This window comes from Dasypus novemcinctus, chromosome 13 (assembly GCF_030445035.2).
Source record: "Dasypus novemcinctus isolate mDasNov1 chromosome 13, mDasNov1.1.hap2, whole genome shotgun sequence".
NCBI classification, from domain to species: domain Eukaryota; kingdom Metazoa; phylum Chordata; class Mammalia; order Cingulata; family Dasypodidae; genus Dasypus; species Dasypus novemcinctus.
In genome coordinates, this window is record NC_080685.1 from 52,425,460 (window position 1) to 52,445,028 (window position 19,569).

Here is a 19,569-nt window from a genome sequence, read left to right on the forward strand (position 1 = left end):
GAATAAATCTTTTTTAAAAATCTAGCTTCAGTACTTACTAATTGCTTATTTGCAGGCAAGTATTTAGTCTCTCTGAGCTTTAAGCCACAAGATAGTTGTGGAAATTAAAACAAGTTGATGCTATAATAGAAGATGGTGTCACAGCAGGCCGGCAGATCTCAACTCTCTCACAGAAACAGCGGAGAAAGAGCGAAAAGCTGTCCGAGGGACCTGCTTTGGGGGTCAGCAGATCAGGACAATGCTGCACAACCCTCAGGAGGGCAAGAGACAGAAAGATGAAGAACCCAAAACAACAAGCATGAATTACTAAACCTCCATGGCATCTGGGAACAGTCCCCATCCCCCACCCTCAAGACATTAAGCCTGGATAAAATCCCTGGCTCACTGCAGCTGGCTGAGATGGGAATAGATGTCTTCCTCTCAATCAGCTGTTACAAGGGAAGAGGGAAGGTGAGTCAGAAGGTGAGGAGTAGCTTTTCTTCAGTGAATTCAGCCAGCAGAGCCAGCTTTGAATCTCAGCTCTGGCCAGACCAGAAACACAGGAAAGTGGATGTTGAAAGAAACACCTCCATGGAATGGTTTGCCAACAAGCCAGGAAACTGCAAAGAGAAAAACTGCCTTTAGGTCTTTCTTTAACCCAAGTCCCTGGAAGTAAATCTGTACCCCATTATTAAGTCCCTGGCCTGACTTTGATAACTTAAGCTGGGCAATTTTAAAGACTCAAACGGACTTTGGCCCAGTGGTTAGGGCATCCGTCTACCACATGGGAGGTCCACGGTTCAAACCCTGGGCCTCCTTGATCCGTGTGGAGCTGGCCCATGCACAGTGCTGATGCACGCAAGGAGTGCCGCGCCACACAGAGGTGTCCCCCGCGTAGGGGAGCCCCACGCGCAAAGAGTGCACCCCGTAAGGAGAGCCGCCCAGCACAAAAGAAAGTGCAGCCTGCCCAGGAATGGCGCCGCCCACACTTCCCGTGCCGCTGACAGCAACAGAGACGGACAAAGAAACAAGATGCAGCAAAAAGACACAGAAAACAGACAACCAGAGGAGGGGAGGGGAATTAAATAAATAAAAATAAATCTTTAAAAATAAATAAATAAATAAATAAAGACTCAAAATAAGTTGAACACAAATCAAAGAACAGGTGTGTGGGGGGAAAACTAGGCAAGAGAGAAATTGACCATCACAGTAATTCATCAACATATTCAGATTCCTAGACATCAAGAAAAAATTACAAGCCATGGTAGGAAATAGGAAGAGATGGCCCAGCCAAAGGAACAAACCAAATATCCTGATAAGATACAGGACATAAGACAACTAATCAATGATAATCACACAAATCTCCTAAATCAATTCAAAGAATTGAAGGAAAATATGACTAAAGAATAAAGGATATTAAGAAGACACTGGGTACACTGAGTAACCTTTAAAAAAAATTGAGCAGATGTAGCTCAAGCAATTGAGTGCCTATTTCCCCTATATGGAGTCCCAGGTTCATTCCCCTGTAACTCCTAAAAACAAACAACAAACAAATGATAAAACCAACTGGGGGAGCTGATGTAGCTCAGTGGTTGAACTCCAACTTCCCACATACAAGGTCCCAAGTTCATTCTCTTTCCCCTATAACCTAAAAAAAAAAAATTACAGTGGAGCAGGTGTAGCTCAGTGGTTGAGCACCTGCTTCACAGGTACAAGGTTCTGGGTTCAATCCCAGTACCTACTGAAAAAAAGAAAAGTTAGAGGCACATAACGTATTTGAATTGCTCTAAGTCAGAATTAGTGATTTCAAGGACAGAACATCTGAACTGGAAAAGATGGGAGAATAAAAGAGAAAAGAATGGAAAAAATGGAACAGAGTCTCAGGGAACTGAATGACAATGCAAAACGTACTAACATATGCGTTGCCAGTGTCCCAGAGGGAGAAGGGACTGGAAAAGGAGCAGAAAAAATACTTGAGAAAGTAATGACTGAAAATTTCCCAACTCTTAATGAAAAACATATGAATATCCAAGAAGGACAACATACCCCAAACAGAACAAATCTGAATAGACCTACTCCAAGATACCTGTTCTTCAGAATGACAAATATCAGAGATAAAGAGAGGATTTGGAAAGCAACAAGAGAAACGGAAAGCATCACACACAAGGGGAATCTCAGTAAGATTGTGTTGGACCTCTCATCAGAAACCATGGAGGCAAGAAGAAAGTGGTATGATGTATGCAAGTTACTGAAAGAAAAATGGCCAGCCAAGAATTCTGTATCCGGCAAAACTGTCCTTCAAAAATGAAGGTGAGATTAAAAGTCTTCATAGACAAAAACAGAGAGTATGTTACCAAAAGACTTGAATTACAAGAGATACTAAAGGGAGTGATGCTGCTTGAAAAGAATAAACAAAGGGCAAGAAACTTGGAGAAATATGTAGAAATGAAGATCATTAGGAAGGGTAAAAAGTAGACAATAGTAAGATATGACAACAGAAAGCCAAAAAATAAAATGGACAAAGTAAGTAATACCTTTACAGCAATAACATTGAGTGTTAATGGCTTGAACTCCCCAATAAAACACATAGACTGATAGAATGAATTAAATTATATGAGGTGGCGGACTTGGCCCAGTGGTTAGGGCGTCTGTCTACCACATGGGAGGTCTGCCGTTCAAACCCCAGGCCTCCTTGACCCGTGTGGAGCTGGCCCATGTACAGTGCTGATGCACACAAGGAGTGCCCTGCCATGCAGGGGTGTCCCCCACATAGAGGAGCCCCACGCGCAAGGAGTGCACCCCGTAAGGAGAGCTGCCCAGCGCGAAAGAAAGTGCAGCCTGCCCAGGAATGGTGCCCCACACACAGGGAGAGCTGACACAACAAGATGATGCAACAGAAAGAAACACAGATTCCCGTGCCGCTGACAACAACAGAAGCAGACAAAGAAGACACAAAGAACAGACAACTGGGGTGGGGGGAGAAGGGAGAGAAATAAATAAATAAATAAATAAATCTTTAAAAAAAAAAAATATATATATATATATGAGCCATCCATATGCTGTCTAAAAGAGACTCACCTCACATGTAAGGACACAACCAAGTTGAAAGTGAAAGGTTGAGAGCTACACGGAACTTGGAGATGACTCAGCCTTACCCTTCATTCCAAAGACGAGTCAACTAAGATGACAGGACTGGACATTGAGAAGGATCAGATTATTGAAGTGGCCTGTTTGATAACTGACTCTGATCTCAATATTTTGGCAGAGGGTCCTAACCTGATTATCAAACAGCCAGATGAGTTGCTGGACAGCATGTCAGATTGGTGTAAGGAGCGTCATGGGAAGTCTGGTCCTACCAAGGCAGTGAAGGCGAGTACAATTACACTGCAGCAGGCAGAGTATGAATTTCTGTCCTTGGTATGACAGCAGACCCTTCCGGGGCTCTGTCCACTTGCAGGAAATTCAGTTCATGCAGATAAAAAGTTTCTTGACAAATACATGCCTCAGTTCATGAAACATCTTCATTATAGAATAATTTATATGAGCACTATTAAAGAGATGTGCAGATGCTGCTATCCAGAAGAATATGAATTTGCACCAAAGAAGGCTGCTTCTCACAGGGCACTTGATGATATTAGTGAAAGCATCAAAGAACTTCAGTTTTACCGAAATAACATCTTCAAGAAAAAAACAGATGAAAAGAAGAAGAAAATTATAGAAAACAGGGAAAATGAGAAGACTGAGTTGATGCCATTTGTCATGCTGTCACCAACATAGTTCTCTGGAAGCAACTTCTGGTGTGGTTGTTTTTTTCCCCCACCTTGATGGCTTAGCAGAGCACCTTCTTTCAGTTAACTTGAATCTCCAGACTACTCAAGCAGACAGCACTTGAAATACTATTTTTCTCTGTATATGCTGTTTCCACTTATGACACAGCAGCTCCTTTTGTAAGTACCAGGTCATGTCCATCCGTTGGTACATATCCACATTTGCTTTTAGACCATTTCTTTTGTTTAAAAGAAAAAATAATAATAAAGGTAGTTCTATTAAAATGCAAAAAAAAAAAAAAGTGAAAGGAGAAGAAGATATTCTATGCAAATAGTAATCAAAGAAGAGCTGGAGTAGTGATATTAATAGCAGGCAAAATAGATTTTAAAATGCAAAACTGTTATAAGGAATGAAGATAGTCATTATATATTAATAAAAGGGGCAATTCACTAAGAAGAAATAACTATAATAAATATTTATGTACCTAACCTGGGTACCCCAAGATAAATGAGGCACACACTAGCAAAACTGAAAGGAGAAATAGATGTCTCTACAATAATAGTTGGAGATTTCAATACAACGCTCTCAGTATTGAATAGAACATCTGGATAGAGGATAAATAAAGAAACAGCGAACTTGAATGATATCAAATGAACTATACCTAATAAACATTTATAGAGCATTATACCCCAAAACAGCAAGATATACATTATTTTCAAGTATTCATGGGTCCTTCTCCAATATAGACCATATGTTGGGTCACAAAACAGACCCTGATAAATTTAAAAAGATTGAAATTATACAAACACTTCCCTGACCATAACAGAATGAAGCTAGAAATCAATAATGGATAGAAAAAGGGAAAATTCTTAAATATATGGAGAGTAATTCAACACAGTCTTAAATGATCAGTGGGTCAAAGAAGAAGTTGTATGGACAGTACAACCCCACCCACCCTACCCTCCTCACTGATCAGCGCCATCCAACCCAAAAGCATCACTGCACCACTGTCATGCTCATCTACTGCACAACTATACCCTTCCACCTTATCATAGATTTTGCCCATATGGGCATTGGCTGACAAATCTTTGCTCCCTTTCTGTCTCCTATAAACCTATCTTCCAGACTCTAGCTCTGTGAACTAAATATATTGTATAAACTCATGGAGTTAATAATTAGAATATAGGTCAACAGAAAATAGAATGAGGGTAAAGAATGGAAAACTCAGGATTAATCTGTGCAGAATTGGTAAAAATTGTTTGAAAATCTTTGGAAATGAATAGAAATGGTAAAAGCATAGCACAGTGTTTGTAGCATAGTTATATATGGGTATGACTGGTTGAAAGGGAATGTCTTAGAACATGTATATTACTAGAAGGAAAGCTAAAAACATCACTGTATAACTGAACCCCATGTAAAATATTAATATGGATAATATTGCATATATAAGACTGTTTTTACAAAATATAAATACAAATAAACTAGAGAGATGGAAAATAAAAGTTTTGGGACGCGAATTTGGCTCACCAGATAGAGCATTTGCCTACCACATGGGAGATCCAGGGTTCAAACCCAGGGTCTCCTGACCCGTGTGGTGAGCTGGCCCACACACAGTGCTGATGCACGCAAGGAATGTCATGCCACATAGGGGTGTCCCCCATGTAGGGGAGCCCCACACGAAAAAAGTGCAGCCTGCCCAGGAGTGGCGACACACACACACAGAGAGCTGATGCAGCAAGATGACGCAACAAAAAAGAGACACAGTTTCCCAGTGCCACTGACAAGAATACTAGCAGACACAGAAGAACACACAGCGAATGGACAGAGAGGAAGAAAGGAAGGAAGGAGGGAGGGAGGAAGGGATTTTAGCTCAGTATTTGATGTAAAATTCTTCTCCCCACTGACTCTTGTATTAATTATTTATGTGCAGAAATGTATCTATAAATACTAATACTGTTTATTTTTGCTTTCAGGTTGACATAGAGATGTCTTTTGTAGACCAGACTGGGATCCAGAGTCTAATTGAGGGTTTGCTTCAGTATTCCTGGCCCAGTGACAAAGATGCTGTGGTGGTTCCTTTTCCTTCTATGACTTTTGCTGAGGCGTTGGCCATCTATGGAACTGATAAACCCGACACTCGCTTTGGGTTGAAGGTGATTCTCTTCACTTCTCCAGGACTGTGCCTCCAAATAGTCCTGCAGTTTTTTAAAACCACTATGAAATTGGCAACCAGTTACACACTATTACATTATATATTTTTTGTTAGTACAGCAAGAGAATATAATAGTGTATTAGCATTACAGTACTCTTTTTCTGTCTCCTGTGTTCCAAGATCCATTTTCAAGGGCAAGGTTCTTGCTATAGTTTTTTAACAAGTTATTGAAAAAATGGACATGGATGGTAACTTGGAAGGAAAAAGAACTATTCTTTCATCTTTAGTTTTTTTAAACCAAAATGTCACTTAGAAGGAAAATTATTAAGAATTATGTTTTCTTTTTCCCTGGTCTATAAAGAGCTGAAACAAGTGAAAACATTTATTGAAATTAAGGTCTAAAAGTAGTAACTAAAAGTAAGAATAGAATTTATAAGGAGTATTTCCATTACTAGTCCTCTCACTGTTTAGAGAGCAACATTCCTTGGTCTCTGTAATGCTGGTGACACTTCTGTATCTTAGTTCTCAGTGAAAATTCATTAGAAATTGAATTCTGCCTGGTCTTTCAATAGGCAGTGCTCAATTCTTAGAATGAAAAAAATATGATACACAAAAAGTCCTAACTACCTTGTTATAGGTGCCAATTTAACCACTGTTTTTCTTGTTTTATAATATGAAAGAGGTTATAGTGGAGTAGTTCTTAAATCAGACTGTCTGGCTTAAATTCTGGCTCTGCCATTTACTAGTTGTAGCATCTTGGGCAAGTTGCTTCCTTCTCTTTGCCTTATACACTTTTTGTGAGGATGAAATGAATTCATGCATGCAAAACACTCATCACAGTTCCTGATCCATGTTGAACACTCTATGAATGCATCCTATAAGTGTTAACTGTTATTGTCCTCAAGGTCTACTCTTCTTTAAAGTCATGTCTATAAAACTATTTTGGGATAAAAATTACTTGATATTTAGTTACGCCCTTTTGTTACCCCATTTTCCAGATTGTGGATATCAGTGATGTGTTCAGAAACACAGGAATTGGATTTCTTCAAGATACACTTAGTAAACCTCAAGGAACTGTCAAAGCCATATGTATCCCTGAAGGAGCAGTAAGTGAAGCACAAGTCTTTGTTTTCCCTAGATGTATATTTGAGAAATTGATATGTTCAACATTAGCACATTCAAGCTTCGGAAAGAATGATTCTCTTTAAATAATATGAATTTTTATGTAAAGTCCAATAGTGACCCTAAAACTATAACATCAATGGAGAAAAATAAAACCTTATGAATATTACTTTATGCTCAAGATCTGGAGCTCCTTTTCTCCCCCCACCTGCCCCCCCCGCCCCTTAAACAATACTATAAAATACTTCTGTGACTGTACTTCGTTTGAGCTAATTTCCACCAGTGATGAGTATAAAATAGTATTCATTACTATACCTCCAGCCTCATTTTGTCCAAAGTCCCTCATCAACTCCAGCATTGACCTTGGATGTTGGTTCTTGTTCTTTTGAGGACTCTGACCTTAATTGTATTCATAACAGGGGAACAGAAAGGAGCTAGAGCTAAGGAAAGCAAAAGGAAGGGAAGTGGGGGTAGAAAAGAAAGCAAGCATGGTGGCAGGGTTATCATTGACTCTGAAACAATAAGACATGTTTATTTTCTGTAGTTAATACACCTGCTTTGAAAGTTATTTGAGAAGAAGGATTCCAGAGGTCTTTTGAATAAGATTACTATTTTGAAAGACTACTCTTTTAGATATGTAAGAATAACAGTATATGTGGTGTAGGGATGAGAAATGGTCTCATTACTTTTTTAGTCACTTCATATGTTCAATGGAAAGTAATTTGGTATCCTGCAGTCCATATATAACAACTATGCTAAGCCTAATATAACATATATTCCGTATTACTATTATTTATCCCATTTTGAGTATGTCTAGTCTTCTCCAACTCAATTATAAGAACTGCAGGGGTTTAGACCATGTTCTTTTCTGTTTTTTTTTTTGAAGATTTATTTCTCTCCCTCCTCCCATTGTCTGCTCTCTGTGTCCATTCACTGTGTGTTCTTCTGTATCCACTTGTATTCTTGTCAGTGGCACCAGGAATCTGTGTCTTTTTTTGTTGCATCATCTTGCTGCGTCAGCTCTCTGTGTGTGCGGTGCCACTCCTGGGCAGGCTGCACTTTTCTCGTGTGGGGTGGCTCTCCTTGGAGGATGCAGTCCTTGTGCATGGGGTTCCCCTACACGGGACACCCCTGCGTGGCACAGCACTCCTTGTGTGTATCAGCACTGCACGTGGGCCAGCTTACCACACAGGTCAGGAGGCCCTGGGTTTGAACCGTGGACCTCCTATATGATAGGTGGATGCTCTATCAGTTGAACCAAATCCACTTCCCTAGACCTTGTTCTTTTTTTTTTTTTTAAGTTTTTATTTTTTTATTTATTTCTCTCTCCCCCCCATACCACCCCCGGTTGTCTGCTCCCTCTGTCCATTCGTTATATGTTCTGCGTCCACTTGTATTCTTGTCAGTGGCACCCAGAATATGTGTCTCGTTTTGTTGCATCATCTTGCTGCCTCAGTTCTCCGTGTGTGCAGTGCCATTCCTGGGCAGGCTAAACTTTTTTCGCCCTGGGCGGCTCTCCTTACGGGGCACACTCCTTGCACGTGGGGGCTCTCCTACGTGGGGGACACCCCTGCGTGGCACAGCACTCCTTAGCGTGCATCAGCACTGCGTGTGGGCCAGCTCATCTCACGGGTCAGGAGACCCTTGGACATCATGTTGTAGGTGGACGCCCTATCCATTGGGCCAAATCCGCTTCCCTAGACCATGTTCTTTTATACCTCCTCTACCTAGGTAAATGCCCCATGAATTTAAGTTAATGACAATAGCCATAATATAGATAGATATATTGAGATCACTCAGAAAACAATAAAATATAAAGAATCTTAAGAAACTTGAAATAATCAAATTCTGGAAGTTGTTTTATCTTTCAAAAATCAGTTGTAGAGATTCATTTTGAACTGTTATCCTGCATATGTCTTATGCAGGGTCTTCTGTGGAATATACTCACAGCCATTTCCAATGAGAACTGTATGCCTGGAAAAATAAATAAATAATCCCTATAACCAGCTCTGAAAATTTATCATTGGGTAGCAGAAACTAAATTTTTATGGAATCCCACTATTGTGATGAAAAGGCACAAAATTTATTTGTGTCCCATTTGCTATCATAAATATATGTTTATGAAAGCTGTGTCATACTGACAAGTTTACTTTTGTTTTCTTTCAGAAATACTTGAAAAGAAAAGACTTTGAGTCCATTAGAAAATTTTCAGTTGACCATTTTAATCAGGTAAGAAGTAGTTTTTTCCCTTTCTTTCAGGGATTCAGTATTTTGAACTAATAATTACTTGAGCTCTTTAACTATCATTAGTTATTTCAAAACATTGTTTCTACTTTTTCTTGGATTTTTAAAGTTAACCGTATCCCTGGGTATAACTCTAAGACTTCAATATAAATAGTTGAATTCCCCATTAATGAGAAAGTGAAAGTCCAACCATAGCCTTTTAAAGCCCAAGGTTTAAAAGAAAGCATAGCAGTCGATGTGAAAGAAAGATTGTTATGCGTTCATTGTTCCCCCTATACCCTCTTTTGAATTCTGAGTATACCTTTGACAGACATTTTGTTTTCATGGCTTAATGGATGGTCAAATTAAAAAGGAGGAGCAGGAGTAGGGAATGGACAATCTCATTCATTGATGCTGGGAGTGTGAATTGCCTCAACTGTTTTTTGAGTCAATAACTTTAAAAATAATTATGCTTTTAAACAAATAAAGAAAAAAATTAGCTATACTATTTGAGTCATTAATTTTCTGTAGCATGTTCTAAAGGATTCTCAATATGGGGAGACTGCTGTTCATCAGTGTTATTTATATCAGAAATAAGATGAAATCATGTGGAAATGATTAAATTATGGAATAATCACAGGAATTAATCTCTTTTTAGAACTGTTTCCTAAGAGTTTTTAATATAGGAAAAAAATGCTCACATTACCATCATTAGTAGGAAAAGAAGCTACAGAATTATATATGTTATGATCATTACTGTGTAAAAATGTATTTGTGTATGAAAACAGACTAACCACACATCCACCACCCCATCTCAAGGCTCTACCTCAGGCTCAAAGAAAATTAAATTTTTTAATAAGAAAAAGATAATGGTTTCCAAAAGAGTTCAAGGCAAAATGAGAAAACTCAAGGAAATAGAGAAAGCTTTTCAAAAACTCAGCTGCATTTAAAGAACTGTCCTTTATTTCTTTTTCTTTTTCTATTTTTTTTGCTGTAGAAATGTTCTTCCTTTTATGAAATGAGGGTAATATCAGGTGATATTTTTATATTTATGTCCTTCTGTGACCTGATTTCATTTAGGTTCTTGGCTATGCTGCAGAAGTAAATTTCAGTAGCATGCTGGGTGAGTTAGGCTAGTAATTGATTTAGGTAGGAAAGGAAGAGAAATGGGAGAAAATAACAGAGCAGGGGTTCTGGGTAGAGAGGAAGGGGTTGAAAAATGATAAAATGGGCTGATTTACAGGCTACAATTTCCCATGTAGGTTAAAAATGCCCAGTTTACATGTGTAGTGATCCAAGTGGGGGAGAAGACAGCTGGAGTCTGGGGTCTAGAGGCAAGAGAGCACGAGAGAGCAAGAGAGCTCATTCAGGCCTTGCACCAGGCTTTTGAACTGTTAATTATCCCACCCCTTCGCTAATGGCAGGAGAAGAGTTCCAGCTGTTTACTCTTTTGATTGCTTATTTCCCCTATCAGTCTCCCAGGAGGGTGCAATGCGAAAGTCCTTGGGGGAATATCCTGGGTTACTCCTGGTTCAGGAGGAAGCCTTCTCCTGAGTGGCAGAATCTTGGGGAGTGTCTTCCAGCAGCCATCTTGGGGTTGCTGATGTCCACGTGGACTCTTTGCCAGGTCCTCGATCCATCTATTAATTCTGTCTTACTAGCCTTCTTTACTTCCTTGCTAAAATAGAAAATTAGCAATCTCAGTTGTGTTCTCTTATTTTTATTTTACTAGTCTATGAAATCTGCATCTAGGAACCACAGCATGAGGATATAAGCCTGAATGTTCACTATGGCAGTCTTTAGGTTACATTTTCTTCTTTTATTCTTTTTCTTCCTCTCTTTCTTCTCCTCTTTTTATATTATTTTTACTTTCCTAATTTTTTTTCAAAGAAGTGGGTCCTACTTTTTTTTTTTTAAGGTTTTATTTTTTATTTATTTCTCTCCCCTCCCCCCCAGTTGTCTGCTCTGTGTTCTTCTGTGAGTGCTTCTGTCCTTATCAGCAGCACCAGGAATCTGTGTTTCTTTGTGTTGCGTCAGCTCTCCATGTGTGCGGCGCCATTCCTGGGCAGGCTGCACTTTCTTTCTCACCTGACCAGCTCGCCTTACGAGGTGCACTCCTTGCGCGTGGGGCTCCCCTACATGGGGGACACCCCTGCATGGCAGGGCACTCCTTCCACGCATCAGCACTGTGCATGGGCCAGCTCCACACGGGTCAAGGAGGCCCGGGGTTTGAACCGTGGACCTCCTGTGTGGTAGGCAGTTGCCCTATCCATTGGACCAAGTCCGCTTCCCCTACTACTACTTTTTAAGTTTGTTAATATGTTTTTACTTGATTTGGCACTTCTAATTGTTTTTACTGCATGTATTAGTTTTTAGCAACATCATATATATACATGGTTTTTAAAAATCAAACAATACAGAAGGAATAGTAATTAAAATTAGTAAGCATATACTCTAACCTGCCCCATCTCAGATCTTGTCCCCAGAATATTTCTGTTTTTAGAAATGAGTCTACGTATAGCCATTTTTTCTGCTTACCCATTTTATACTTTATTAACTTTCTACAAGAGTTGAGGCTCATATACACAGGACTTCCCTAGTTACTCTATCCCTTCTGCACAGCTGTCTTCTTTTCTTTCCTCTCCTGACATGGAGCCACTCTTTTCCTAGATCCCAGATATTCTTATGTCATATTTTTAGCTGGAATATATCTTTAAGTAATTTCCTAAGAAAGCATGTAAGAGAGAAACTTTCTGCTGATATCCCATCATTTTCCTTGTCTTTGTTCTACTTTTTAGGAGATTTCTTCCACTCTTCTTCCAGTAATTTTTTTTTTTAATCTTTAAATGCCAATACTCTTTTTTTTTTTTTTAAGATTTATTTATTTATTTATTTCTCTCCCCTTCCCCTCCATCCCGGTTGTCTGTTCTCTGTGTCTATTTGCGTCGTCTTCTTTGTCCACTTCTGTTGTCAGTGGCCCGGGAATCTGTGTTTCTCTTTGTTGCGTCATCTTGTTATGTCAGCTCTCCGTGTGTGCGGTACCATTCCTGGGCAGGCTGCACTTTCTTTCGCGCTGGGCGGCTCTCCTTATGGGGCGCACTCCTTGCGCGTGGTGCTCCCCTACGCCCCCTACGTGGCACGGTACTCCTTGCGTGCATCAGCACTGCGCATGGGCCAGCTCCACCTGGGTCAAGGAGGCTGGGGGTTTGAACCGCGGACCTCCCATGTGGTAGACGGACGCCCTAACCACTGGGCCAAGTCCACCGCCAATAATTTTTTTTTTAATTTCTGTGGTCATATTTTTATTTTCCAAGGCAGTTTCCCGGTTTTTGTTTTGTTGTTTTTCCTCTTTATCTTGTTTGCTGTTTTGTGCTGCAGACTTTCCTCAATATGTGGAAAGAATGAGGCATTCTTTAAGAATGAGGCATTAAAACAAGCTGGTTGGGAGCACAGGGTCATTGGTGGGGCTTTGTCAATGGTTAGGTTTAGTTTAGTGTGAGCAGCAAAGCGACTGGCTGTTCCCAGGAGAACCTCAAGCTTCCTAAGAGTCTTGCACCTCTCCAGGATTTTGTAAGGCAAACCCCATTAGTTCTTTCTTGTGCTGCAGCCACCTCCATTTGTCCTCTAAGCCACAACTTCTTATCTTTCTTTAATCATTCCTATTCTATTTGCTGTCTGCCAAAAGCTTGTAGGTATCTCTTATCTATTGATATACCTCCCCACTCTCCATTCTCTTTTTTTTTTTCATTGTGGCAGGATCACTTATTAAAATTCCTCTAGTACCATTTTGAAGGAATCTAGGGAAGGAGCAGAGATAATCTCATGTAAGTAGATTCTCTTCTTTTGGGAACAAGAAATCTTTGTACAGTTTTTTGAATAAAGAAATCAACTATACTTTTTTTTTAAGGTGAATAAGTCTTTTTTTTTTATCACAGGAAGTCTTACCTATATTCCTGAAAGGCAGTAAAAACCAGAATTCTTCAGTTGCTAAGTTCATAATGGAGGAGCAAAGATTAGAACTAGTCAAGTTAATGGAAATCCAGGAAGAAGATGTGGTCCTCCTAACTGCCGGAGAGCACAAAAAAGCAGTAAGAAAAAATACCTCTAAGCATCTGTGCTGTTAATACTAAATGGTGCCCCTCTTCTCCTATGTAAAATAGTACATATTTGAAATCGACTACTAATTTTACAAAATGGAGCTGCTTTGCATAAGTTTTTGTATAAATAAACATCTAATCTGCCAGCACTAAATGATACACTGAATAAAAACTACCTAGTTTTTTTCATCCACTACCAGCCTTCACTGACAATACTTGCTAAGATTAGTCTAATTCTGATAGGAAAGCCACTTAGGTAAAGGGCTATTGATATTAGTTGTATGACTATGAAAAAATATTTTCATTTTTAAGGTTTTGAGATGAAGAAAATTTGGTAATCACAAACTTTATGCATTATAAATTCCTGAAAATGTAGATGGACAGATCCGGTTGCTGGTCCCTGGCCCAGCTTGGTCAAGAAAGTACCCCTTCCTCAAGAGCAACAGCTGGCTGGTGGTGAATGCTGTCATGCACTGGTTAAAATCCCCGTTCTTCAGGGGATGTATGGAAGACTGAATTTAGCTTCAGAGATCATTGTAAAATACACAGAAGTGTGATGCAGAAGTCTCATATGTATATTGAAAATAAAGGTCAAGTTTTAAAGTAAAGGTTAGGTATGATATAAATTTATTATTGCAGTGTAATTATATATAGTTATGTGTGTATATATATGGGTTCTCTATAAAAGTAGTGGCTAATTAGTACTTTATCAAGTTCATCTTTCTAATTTATATTTGCAGTAGGTTTATAAATTTATCGGTTTGTTCCAAAAGAAAAATTTCAGAGTTCAGCTTCAAGGCTAAATGTTATCAACAGTCATTTCCTTTCCCTTTAATAGTAGAATGAAGAAAGTTATGTAATTACAAGTTTTATTGTCAATCCATTTTTTTAAAAGGAATGTGGGATTTTGTTTTATATAAACAAATTATATATAAATTATATATAAACAAATTAACTTGATTATTAAATTTTTCACTTGTATGAACTATAAATGCTGGTGCTCTTACTCAAGAAGTATGGTCCTAATTCTTACCAGGCCTTCCTTAAAAGAAGGCTAGAAACCATATTTATGAGGACCAACATTAACATTCTGAAAATATCACAATGAAAAGATGCCCTTTGTGGATATTTAAATGAGAGCTAGAACAGACCAAAGTGATATCCTATGCCTGTCTCCAGGCATATCTCCCTTTCCTGACTGCCTGTCTCAAGGATGACCTGCACATCATAGTCAGCACTGATTAAGCACTTCCCATTTGCCAAGCACCTTTCTAAGTACTTTGCCTATATTAACTCATTTAATCCTCCTGCCAATTCTATGAGGGAAGTACTAATACTCTTACCTTTTTAAATATATGAAAACTAAGGTATACAGGTTAAAAATTTGGTCATACAAATTGCTAGGAAGTGGAGGTGCCATATTTCTAATCCACAATGTCTGGTTCCAAAATCCACACTCTTCAGTTAACCTTCAATTAATCCAGACTATCTCTGTAATAGTGGCCAACATTTATTGAACATTTACTATGTGCCAGGCACTCATCACCTTCTCACCACACCCTTAAGGAGCAGTGAGGAAATAATCATAATAGCAGTTGTTCAGGTCAGGTCCTGCACCTTACATACCTTATCTCACTTAATCCTTACAACAGTCTTTGGAGTAGATTATTTTTGTCTCCATTTTACTATGGAAAAGGAGCAGATGCTAGTATTTTTAATCACTGTGTTATCAGATATCCAATCAGCTAAATATGACATTCCTCAACAATGTAGCAGTCAGATCATCCTCAGATCTTTGTCTACTGATAGGCAAAGAGCTTCTGATCTATTGACTGTCTAATCCTTTATTGGAGAGTGGCCTGGCTTCAGAATCCAAGTTACTGCCTCTACTTTTACTCTGTCATAGCAATTAACTCAGTGTTTATGTCTTCTGTTTGTAGTGCTCTTTGTTGGGAAAATTACGATTGGAGTGTGCAGACCTTCTGGAAGCAAGAGGAGTGGTACTCCGTGACCCAGCTCTGTTCTCTTTCCTTTGGGTGGTAGATTTCCCACTCTTCCTTCCCAAGGAAGAAAATCCCAGAGAGCTGGAGTCAGCCCACCACCCATTTACTGCTCCCCACCCTAATGACATCCACCTCCTGTACACTGAACCCGAAAAGGTATCTATACCTCCAAATAAAAAGGAAATGTGTACCCAAAGTCAGGGTACTTCAGATTTTACAGCCTGACCTAGTTCTGGAAGCCCCAGAAGGAAATGTTGCATTTGAACCAGTAATTAATACATTGTCTTTAAGTAGCCATAGTGTCTTCAACCTATAAAACCGAAAACCAGAAGCATTTTCTAACATAAAGGCTCTGTGACTCTTCTAGGTACGTGGCCAACACTATGATTTGGTTTTAAATGGCAGTGAGATAGGAGGTGGTTCTATCCGAATTCACAATGCAGAGCTACAGCATTTTATCCTGACAACATTACTAAAGGTAACATTGAATACTAACCTGGCCTTATTTTTTTTACCAGAATATTTGTCCTATTTTGTTAAACCTTTGGTATGAATGGAGAATTTGCTAGATACAGATTATTGTTACCTTATATTTCTACCTTTAGTGTAAGACTTTGAGAAGTAAATAATGATTATAGCTAATATTTATTGAGTTTTTGCCATATGCCAAGCATTTATATGCATTAACTCATTCTCACAATTACTATATGAGTTGCGTACCCTTACTATGCCTATTTTGAAGATGAGAAACTGAAGCAGAGAGAGATTTTAATTAACTTACCTAGTCATACAACACAGAAGTGAGCAAAACCAGGATTAGAATCCAGGCAAATGGCCTTCTAGTCCATCCTAACCACTATTCTGCTCAAAAGACAATGCACTCTGCAGTGACTGAAAATGTTGATAGTGCTAGAGAAAGAGGGAGCAAAAGGATATTATATCCCTTAATAGATACCACTTTACTTGGTGATGTTAGTGTCAGAGAGTAGGATAATCAAGATTTTTTTTTTACTGTTAAAGAATTTCTACAGATATAGGCCTGAAAATTTGCAATTTGTTGGGGATTTTATAGAACACTAGGATAGGTTTCAAGAAGAAAGAGCTAAGAGTCTGGTTCTGAAAGATCATTTTGTGGAATTAACCAACAGGTATGAGGAAGAATGGAAGAGCTTTATTTTAGAAAGCAGTATTAGAGAATTCAAAACATCAGACTCCACTTTTAGGTTTAAGGGCATTGTACATTCCCTTAACGTTTTGCCTTCTTAAGTAAAAGGCCTCCCAGCCTCTTTCATTCTTTTCATTGCCAAACTTCACAAAAGAGTCTCTGAGAATATATTGCTTCTGCTTCTTCCTTACACATCAGTGGTTTTCAGACCCAACTGCACATTAAAATAGAATCACCTGGAAAGCGTAAAATGGAAAAACCCCACCCCACCCCAGACCCAATAAATAAAAATCTCTAAATGTGAGGCCTGAGCATTTGTTTGTTAAAATCTCCCCACTTGTTTCTGATCTACCTAGTAGATCTACCAAGTAGATCTAAAACCTAGTCAGAGAACCACTTCCAAACATATTTTTCATGTTTTTACATGTCCTACCCCACCGAAGTTATTCACACAGTCACTAAATCCAATTCTTGGTCCTCAAACTCTCCTACCTCCAGTGCCATTTGATTGTCCATGTTTTCATCTCTAAGTCCTTGTGACAAGAGTTTGCTTCTTTTCATCTTATATTTCTCAGCCCCATCTCTATGTCCTTGATTCATCTTACTCCTTTTACCTTACCAATGCATAATAAATAATAGCTGCCATTTACTGAGCAACCACACATTTTTCTGTGTATTATTATCATCTGTGTACTCACCTTATTCCCTAGCTAAACTCTAAACCTCTTAAAGTATTTTATGTATTACTCAACTCTGTGTTCCCTTTAGCACCTAAGCTTAGTGACTGGCACTAAGTAGGCCCTCAGTATGTACTGAAACTGAATTATCTTTTGGACTTTCAGGAAGATGTGAAATTGCTCTCCCATCTCCTCCAGGCTTTAGATTATGGGGCTCCCCCGCATGGAGGAATCGCCTTAGGTAAGCATCCTGTCCGTTTATAAGCTAAATTTCACTCCATAGCACTGAGCCTCAAATATGAACTCTCAGCTTTGGGGTTGGATGAAGGGTTTCCAAAATATTTTACCACTTGTAAAGATAAAACTTAACTGATCATTTGCATTTGAAAAATTCTTTTAATAGAATTAAAACTGAATTCTATTAATTCAGAGTCTTAAGTTAATATTGCCTAATCCTGAGGGGTTCACAGACACACATAAAGGTCTGAGAAGCAGTGCTTCATGCTTGTTTGAGTAGGCATATGCCATTGTCCTTCTGATTGCCATAGTTGCTCACCTAGCTTATTTATTCAAGCAAGCAAAAGTTGAGAAATTCTACAGAGTTCAGATAGATTATAGGCACTCAACAGGGACTTCCTTCACTTTTTAGTACACCCTGTAATGGGCATTTAGTAAGTCCTTGGTAAGGTCTCACTTATTGTTAACTCTTAATCCCAGTAGTGTGAACATTAGTCCTGGGCATTTTTCCAGAATGAGATAGAGAAGAGCTTTCAAGCAAAAGTTCCCTTAAAAGTTAAAGAGGCATGCTGAGCTGCAACTTGTTAAAGATTCTTATTTTAAAATCTCCACCTTTTAGAAAAGCTAAATAATTCCCAACTCTACATTACACTTCTCACTTAACTATTTATTTTTTTCACAGGGTTAGACAGACTGATGTGCCTTATCACTGGAGCTCCAAGCATCAGAGATGTGATAGCCTTCCCCAAATCCTTCCGCGGACATGACCTCATGAGCAATGCCCCAGATTATGTTCCTCCTGAGGAACTGAAGCCCTATCATATCCAGGTCTCCTGGCCAGCGGATTCAGAGGCAGCAAAGAGCTCATTGCATCATCTACACAATCCAGAAAGTTAAATTTTATCCTCTGCTTTTCCAGAGCTAAAAATCAGATCCTAAGTTCTGCCACAGATCTAACAACCAAGTCTTTAGATTGAAAGAATCCAGGCAACTTTCTCATCAAAATGAAATTAGATAGAAAATACCAATTTTGACTTATTAACATGCCTTAGTAAGGTTTGTTTGGTTTTTTGGCTGAGACTTTTTTAATTATTAGGACAGGTATGAAAGATGTCTCTTGGTTGGAGTAATATAATGGTTTAGTGTTTTCTAATCATGTGTTTATTTAGAACAGATGTAATCAAATCGTGTGACATGGGAAAATGCTTGCCTCTTTAGACTGTCAGTTGATGATAGCCTTGTTGAGAATCCTATGTTAAGTTTTATAGTGTTATTTTAATTATTATCATAATTTAGTGAGAAGCAATATCATATAATGCAAAAAACATCACTGAAATGAGAGTCAAAAAATCTCATTCAGTGTTTCACCATGAGCAAGTTATAAACCTCTCTGAGCCTCCCTTTTACTTATATAAAATATCGACAATACTTGCCCAGGTTACTTCACTGTTGTTGCTGTGGTTGCCAAAATCAGGGAAGATATATTTGTGGTAGATAATGAATGCTTTGAAAAACTATAAAACATTACACAAACAATGGATAATCAGTAATCTCCGAATAATACCTTTTGATAATAAACCAAGTTCAGATGTATAATTATAAAATGAGAACAAGCTTGATTAATGAATTTGTAATGGTTCTTTTCTACTTTCTCTTCACTTTTGCCTTGACATTCTTTTGATTTTTTTAACTTTATTTTGTACATTCAATAACAGAAAATATAAACAATAATTTAAAAATAAAATACAGTTGAATAAAAACATAACATTTCTCAGTTACATGTACTAGATACATATAAAATTTTTTTTAAATCATACAGTGTTACACAGTCTATTTGGTTCATAGTAACGCAGTCATATAATATTTGTCCCTCTGTATCTGGCTTGCTTTGCTGAGCATAATGTCCTCCAGGTTCATCCATGTTGTCATATGCTTTACAATTTCATTTCTTCTTACAGCTACATGATATTCTATCATGTGTATACAGCACAGTTTGTTTATCCATTCATTAGTTGATGGACACCTGGGTTTCCAACTTTTGGCCATCATGAAAAATGCGGCTTTGAACATCAGTGTGCAAATGTCTGTTCATGTCACTGCTCTCATTTCTTCTAAGTGTATACGCAGTAGTGGTATTACAAGGTTA

General features: G+C 38.5%; 1 protein-coding gene and 1 pseudogene across 2 annotated transcripts in view; both read left to right on the plus strand.

The window, feature by feature from the left end:
• Positions 1 to 19,183, plus strand: part of DARS2 (aspartyl-tRNA synthetase 2, mitochondrial) — a 28,849-nt gene extending 9,666 nt beyond the window's left edge. For both annotated transcript variants that reach the window (XM_004484771.3, XM_004484772.3), the window contains 8 exons: positions 5,721 to 5,900; positions 6,898 to 7,005; positions 9,188 to 9,250; positions 13,180 to 13,332; positions 15,282 to 15,500; positions 15,712 to 15,822; positions 17,352 to 17,427; positions 18,106 to 19,183. In XM_004484771.3, coding sequence (XP_004484828.2) covers positions 5,721 to 5,900; positions 6,898 to 7,005; positions 9,188 to 9,250; positions 13,180 to 13,332; positions 15,282 to 15,500; positions 15,712 to 15,822; positions 17,352 to 17,427; positions 18,106 to 18,320 — 1,125 coding nt within the window. In that variant the 3' untranslated portion in view covers positions 18,321 to 19,183. The remainder of the gene's footprint in view (positions 1 to 5,720; positions 5,901 to 6,897; positions 7,006 to 9,187; positions 9,251 to 13,179; positions 13,333 to 15,281; positions 15,501 to 15,711; positions 15,823 to 17,351; positions 17,428 to 18,105) is intronic.
• LOC105745361 (oligoribonuclease, mitochondrial-like) lies at positions 3,116 to 4,360 on the plus strand (annotated as a pseudogene).
• Positions 19,184 to 19,569: the final 386 nt, after the last annotated feature.